This window comes from Nicotiana tomentosiformis, chromosome 11 (assembly GCF_000390325.3).
Source record: "Nicotiana tomentosiformis chromosome 11, ASM39032v3, whole genome shotgun sequence".
Lineage (NCBI taxonomy): Eukaryota > Viridiplantae > Streptophyta > Magnoliopsida > Solanales > Solanaceae > Nicotiana > Nicotiana tomentosiformis.
In genome coordinates, this window is record NC_090822.1 from 89,761,662 (window position 1) to 89,769,409 (window position 7,748).

The following is a 7,748-nucleotide window of genomic DNA, read 5'->3' on the forward strand; positions in this document are numbered from 1 at the left end:
ACTCGGCCTCAGGCCTAGCTGGAAAAGCATAAAATCAAGGTTGGGCCCCACCACTCTGAACTGCATCTCTGGGACGGACTCTAACTAGCTGGCCTCCATCTCTAACGGTCTGACCTCCACCTCTAATGGCCTGACCTCCACCTCTAATGTCCTAACCTCCCCCTCTAGCTTCCTTACCCCTACCTCTAGTTAGCTGAGCAGACGGTGAAGCAATCGATGATGGTATGATGGCACGCGAATCTTGCTGAGATCTGTTACTCGCCAGTCTAGGGCAATACCTCCCGATGTGACCAATATTCCCACACTCATAATACCCATCCTGATGTCGGCTGCTGAAGCTGAAGCTGACCCAAATAGGCCGGATAACCGATGTAATAACTCTGGAGTGGTGAAGCACTAATATGAGCTTAATGTGCACTGAATGTCGGCTGTCTAGAGTAAGGCATAATAGGACTGTGACTCTCTGAAGCATCGGGAGATGCATGAAGTGATGAATGAAACTGTCTGGGAGGATGTCCCCTACCAAAATTACCCCTTCCTCCAGACGAGACACCACTGAAACCACCAAACTGACGAGGCCTCTTATCGGACCTCTGACTCCTCTCATGTGCAAGAACCATCTCGATCCTCCATGCGACATTAGCAGCCGCCTGAAAAGAAATCTCACTTCCGGTCTCCTTGGACATCTGAAGTTTGATAGGGTGAGTGAGTCCCTCAATAAACCTCCTCACTCTCTCTCCCTCCGTAGGTAGTAAAAGAAGAGCATGATGGGCCAAATCCACAAAACGGGACTCATACTGAGTAGCAGTCATATTGCCCTGTTGTAGACGCTCAAATTGCTTGCGAAATTCCTCTCAGTGTGATAGGGAGGAACTTTTCCAAAAATAGCTGAGAGAACTGTTGCCAGGTAAGTGCAGGCGATCCGACTGGTCGGGTCAATGTATAATCTCTCCACCACCTATTGACGGAACCTGTCATCTGAAATACAGCAAAATTAACCTCATTGGTCTCAACTATACCCATGTTCCGCAGCACCTCGTGGTAGCATTCAAGATCATCCTGTAGGTCCTTCGAAGGTGTACCACTGAAGTGAACTGGAAAGAGCTTAGTAAACTTATCCAGTCTCAATAAGGCATCAAAAGACATGGCAGGCCTATCACCGGTCTGTGCCGCAAAAACTGGCAGAACTACCCCCACTGGCATGGCTGCTGGAGCCTGATTCTAAGGAGCCATCTGCTCCAGAGCGGGAGTAGTGGGAGTTTGTGCTCCTCCCCCAGCCTGTGAAACGGCTGGTGCCATTGGAAATGTACCATTCTGGGCCACTCCCTCCATAAGACTCACCAAACGGACTAGAGCGTCCTGAAGCACTGTAGTAGCTCCTTCCAGGACTTGAACTGGTCCAGCTGGTACATTCTGAACTGGAACCTCCTCCTGAAGGTCCACTTGAGGTTCTACAACATGTGCAGCTACTCGAGCTCCGGACTGAGCTCTACCTCAGCCTCTGCCTCGGCCTCTAGCATGACCTCGACCTCAACCTCTACCCCTAGCCATAGTTGCCACCGGGGGTTCTTGTCCCTGTCCATCAGTAGAGGTATTACGTGTTCTCACCATCTGTGAGAGAATAAGAGTAGAATGTTTCAATCATCGATGATAGAATAAAATTGCACGACAGAATAAGAAAGAAATGATATTGTTCCTAAACTTCATAGCCTCTGAGAGATAAATACAGACGTTTTTGTACCAATCCTTCAGACTCTACTAAGTTTGCTCGTAACTCGTGAGACCTATGTAACCTAGTGCTCTGATACCAACTGTCACAACCCGAAATTCCCACCTTCGGACCGTGATGGCGCCTAACATTTCACTTGTTAGGCAAGCCAACGTTAGAATAATATTATCTATTTTAAAACAATTTTTAATTTTATTAATAATCAAGAACAAATGCGGAAGTAAAGTCTGAAATGTAGTGAATAATCCATAAAAACAACGATGTCTAAATACCATCCCGGAATTGGTGTCACAAATTCACGAGCTTCTAGAATAATACAAATAAAGGTCTGAATAAAATAAAGCTGTTTGGAAATAAACACACAGCTAAAGTAAAATAGACGGGGACTTCAGAACTGCGAATGCCATGCAGTTATACCTCAAGTCTCCTCCGAGTAGCTGAAATCCGAGCAAGTCTATGGCACGTCGCTGGGATCAACTCCGAAATCTGCACAAGAAGTGCAGAGTGTAGTATCAGTACAACCGACCCCATATACGAGGCTAAGGCGGGTCACTTACATTACCTGTACGCACTATTAGTAACAACAACAATAATAGAAATAAATCAGGTAACTCATTTATAATAATTGAAGCCAACTCAGCACACATAACCAATTATCATTTCCATCAATTCGGTTGCATCATGCAATACACTCTCATAATATATTCACATTCAATTCTATTGCAGCGTGCAACCCGCTCTCATAGTATATTCACATTCGGTTCTGTTGTGGCGTGCAACCCGCTCCTCCAATATATTCATTTTAATCAAGTCTGTTATATATTTATTTCAATCAAGTATATATAGACTTTTTAATAAGTCTGTTACAGCGTGCAATCCGATCCCCCCGATATTGACTTTTAATAAGTCTGTTGTATATTTATTTCAATCAAGTATATATAGACTTTTTAATAAGTCTGTTGCGGCGTGCAATTCGATCCCCCAATATTGACTTTTAATAAGTCTGTTGCGGCATGCAACCCGATCCTCCAATATATCCATTTCAATCAATTTTGTTGCGGCGTGCAACCCGATACTCCTATATATCCATTTATCAATTCTTATAGAAGAAATTTTCCCAATAAATGCAACAATTAATATAAAATTATAAGACAACAAGCATACAATAATTATGATTTAATTATGAAACAAACAATGACAAATAAAAAATGATTATAGAAATCAGGGAGAAAATAGGCAGTTTAATATTTAATATGCTAAATGTCAAATAATAATTAAAACGCATAATTCAAATAGCATGTAACAATTAATGCAGGAATTCAAGAATTAATATTTGACAAAAAAAAAAGGGAGAAATAATTATTATAATAATTAATTTATGATTTAAAATAATTTATGATTTTTCAAGTAAGCAAGCAAACAATTAATTTGACGACGTATAGATACTCGTCACCTCGCCTAGAGGTCGTTCACATGCATTTTACATTACAAATAATTTAAGGGTTCTATTCTCTCAAGTCAAGGTTAACCAAGACACTTACCTCACTTTGAAAATTCCAATCAATTACTCAACAATAGCTTTTTCTTTTAAATTTGTCTCCAAAAGTTTCAAATCTATTCATAAACAATTCAATATACCCAATACGAATCATAGGAATTAATTCCATATGAATTTACTAATGTTCCGGATAAAAATCTGAAATTCATTAAAATATTTAACAGTGGGACCCAGGCCTCAATTCCCCGAAAATCTCGCAAAAGTCGAACACCCGTTCCGCTACGAGTTCAACCATACAAAAATTATCCAATTCCGATATCAAATGGACCTTCAAATCTAAATTTTTTGTTTTTGGAAGATTTTATAAAAATCTGATTTTTCTTCCATAAATTCACGTATTCATGATATAAACAAGTATGGAATCATGAAATATAATCAATATAAGATAAGGAACACTTACCCCAATGTTTCCCATGAAAATCGCCCAAAATTCCGTCTTAACCAGGCTCAAAACGACCAAAATGTGAAAATAATATCGGACTCTTCGATATATACACTGTCCAGACATTTTCGCACCTGCAGTGCCTGGACTCGCACATGCGAGATCGCATATGCAAGAAAAATCTCGCGTCTGCGAAATGGGGCTGCTAGGCAAGGCCTCGCACTTGCGGAGGAAAAATGCGCACCTCCGCTGCCTTCCGCTTCTGCGATTGCCAAGTCCACTTCTGCGGACGCGCGGGTGCTTGCAAGTTTCCGCACCTGCGGACCTTTGACCAGACTTCCCAGGCCGCTTCTGCGATTGCCAAGTCCGCTTCTGCGAGCTCGCACCTGCGGTCAAAAATCCGCAGGTGCGATTACAACAGAAGGCAAAATTTCAGATTTTGCTTAAGTCCAATTCTGGTTCCGATTTCGATTCGAGTCACACTAGGGGTACTTGGGACCCCGTCCGAATATACCAACGAGTCCCGTAACATAATACGGACTTACTCGGGGTCAAAAATCACTTCAAACAATGCTGAAATTATAATTCACACCCCGATTTGAACTTTGAGTTTTAAACTTTTTCATTTGCAAATCTCGTGCCAAAACATATTAAATGAATCTGGAATGACTTCAAATTTGGTACACAAGTCCTAAATGAAATAATGGAGCTATTTAAATTTTCAGAATCGTATTCCGACTCCGATATTAAAAATTTAATCCCGTGGTCAAACTTGGAAGTCTTTAGCATTTAAATTGCTAGTTCCGTTAAATGGTCATAACTTGAGCTAGCGACCTCCAAATTAAATTTCGGGCATACTCCCAACTTTCAAATCATGATACGGAGCTACCGGAACTGTCAAAACACTGATCCGGATTCGTTTGCTAAAAATATTGACCAAAGTCAACTCAGTTGAGTTTTAAAAGCTCTATTTCACATTTTAACCCATTTTTCACATGAAAACTTTCCGGAATATTTTGCGGAATGCGCACACAAGTCGAGAAATGATAAATGATGCTTTTTCGAGGTCTTAGAATACAGAATTACTTATTCAATTTAAATATGACATTTTGGGTCATCATAAAAATTTTATTAGCATATTACTTTGTTTAATATTTTTGTGTGCTATCTTTTTGTAATATAATAGAAGATATATATATATTTTATTACTCTTGTAATACGATTTTTATTTTAAATTTTATTCAAATGTTCTCAATAATATTGTCTGAATTTTAATGAATAAAATCTCTATTAAAGTAAAAAGACTTGTATAATCATTGAATAACTTTTTTATTCTATATTTTTCTTTATTATACTTATCCAATATTTAGTATTTTTACATTGGTAATAGAATATTACTTTGGTTAATATTTTTGTCTACTATACTTTCTTTTTATAATAAAATAGAAGATATATATTATATTACTCTTGAAATATTTTTTATTTTAACTTTTATCCTATTATTCTCAATAATATTGTCTGAAATTTAATGAATAAAATATCTATTAAACTAAAGAGACTTATATAGGCATTGAATAACTTTTTTGTTTTGTATTTTTCTTTATTATATTATCCATATTTAGTATTATTGCATTGTTAATAGAAATTTTTATTAGCATATTACTTTAATTAATGTTTTGTATACTATTTATTTTTATAATATAATTGAAGATATATATTTATATATTTTAAATAATATTTTCTGAATAGATAAACTATTTATTTTTAAAAAGAAAAACAAAAATTAAGAAAACCAAAGAAATTTTGAATTGGCATTTTTTATTTTTTTGTAATTTTAGCTTTTTATTTTAAAATAATTTAAAAACTCCAACTTGAAACTACCCTCCAATTTGAATGGACAGTGTTTTTTTTAATTTTTGATTTTTATTATAAAATATTTTATTTTATTATTTTATAAATATTTAAATTCAAAAATAATAACATATAACTAATTATTAACTACTTATGCCATGTGGCTTTTTTCTAGGTTGTCACTTAGCTTAATGAAAAGGGATTTTTCTCCTCCTTTTAATAAAATAATTTAAAAACTCCAACTTGAAACTACCTTCCAATTTGAATAGACAGTTTTTTTTAATTTTGGATTTTATTATAAAATATTTTATTTTATTATTTTATAAATATTTAAATTCAAACATAATAACATATAACTAATTATTAACTAAATAACTAATTGTTAACTACTTATGTCAAGTGGCTTTTTCTAGGCTGTCACTTGGCTTAATGAAAGGGATTTTTTCCTCCCCTTTTAATAATATATAGATAGATAGTTTCTTTTTGTAATAAAATAGAAGATATATATTTTATTACTCTTGAAATATTTTTTATTTTAAATTTTATCCTATTGTTCTTAATAATATTGTCTGAATATTAATGAATAAAATATTACTTAAACTAAAGAGACTTATATAGGCATTCAATAACTTTTTTGTTTTATATTTTTCTTTATTATATTTGTCACGACCCAAAATCCTAACATGTCGTGATGGCACCTATCTCAGTACTTGGCAAGCCGACAACATCAATAACCCACGATTTTCTTTAAATTTTAAAAAACGTACCGTTTAATACAATACCAAAAATCTAGCAATTTCCGATACAACACTCCCAAAACCTGGTGTCACTGAGTACATGAACATCTAATATGAGTACAAGTCTGGAAAATACGGTCTATAATAGTCTTAAACCAAATACAGTAAACAAGGAGATAGAGAAGGAGAGACAAGGTCTGCGGAACACGGCAGCTACCTCAAAATCTCCTGAAAATCATCTGCGCGAAATGATCAACACCCGCTATGTTCAGGAACACCTGGATCTGCACACGAAGTGCAGGGTGTAGCATGAGTACAACCAACCGAGCAAGTAACAATAATAACTAAGGAACTGAAGATAATGACGAGCTACACAGTCATAGTTCACTTTCAGTAGTTCCAGCAAAGAATAGACATGCTTTCAAATCCTGTAGTTTAAGTCAAATCAATTTTATACAATTCAATTTCAAGTAATCCGGATAGAAATTCTTTCAGAGATTTCACAACAATGACAGATAGCAACCAAGTGCAACAACAAATGCAAAGCAAGTGCAGCCTCTCAGGCAACAGTCACTCAACTTATCACAACAGCTCAACCACTCGGCTCTCAGCCCTCAGCACTCACACTCAATGGTTACCCGCGCTCACTGGGGGTGTGTACAGACTCCGGAGGGGCTCCTACAGCCCAAGCGCCATAATCTGCACGGACAACTCACGTGGTATAATATCATGCACTGACAACTCACGTGCCATAATATCCTTACCTCACCGACAAGCCCTCGGCCTTACTCAGTCTTCAACCTCTCAAGTCTTTTGGGCTCTTAGAAATCATAAAGATCAGCCCAAACAAAGATAACATAGTATATCAACAAATATCCAGAAATACTGAGGTATAATACGCAAGAAACATGACTGAGTACAAGGCAGCAATTAGCAAATAATTCAACAAGTACGCGATCTCTACGGGTCTCAACAGTACTATAACATAGCCTAAGCATGATTTCTAATATGATTTATAGTCAAATTTCTTCAACACATAGAGATCATATAGCTAACAATAAATTACTCAACTTTACAGTTTCCCGGGATGGACCAAGTCACAATCTCCTCGGTGCACGCCCACACGCCCGTCACCTAGCATGATACCAAAATCTGAGGTTTCATACCCTCAGGACCAGATTTATAATTGTTACTTACCTCAACCCGTGTAATTATTTATTTCTCTATGCCCTTGCCACGAGAATTGGTCTCCAAAAGCCTCGTATCTAGCCACAATTAATTTGATTCAGTCAATACAAATTATTATAATTAATTCCATAAGGAAATACTAATTTTTTCAATAAAATCCGAAATTAACTCAAAAATCGCCCGTAGGGCCCATGTCTCGGAACCCGACAAAAGTTACAGAATATGAACGCCCATCCAACCACGAGTCCAACCATATAAATTTCACCAAAATCCGACATCAACTCGACCCTCAAATCTTCAATT

At 36.6% G+C, this 7,748-nt stretch overlaps 1 protein-coding gene across 1 annotated transcript; it reads right to left on the bottom strand.

Annotated features, from left to right (window-relative positions):
• Nucleotides 1-407: 407 nt before the first annotated feature.
• LOC138901812 (uncharacterized) lies at nt 408-812 on the bottom strand. Its single transcript, XM_070189605.1, has one exon. It carries the CDS (start codon nt 810-812, stop codon nt 408-410), a length of 405 nt encoding a protein of 134 aa, XP_070045706.1.
• Between the last annotated feature and the right edge of the window lie 6,936 nt (nt 813-7,748).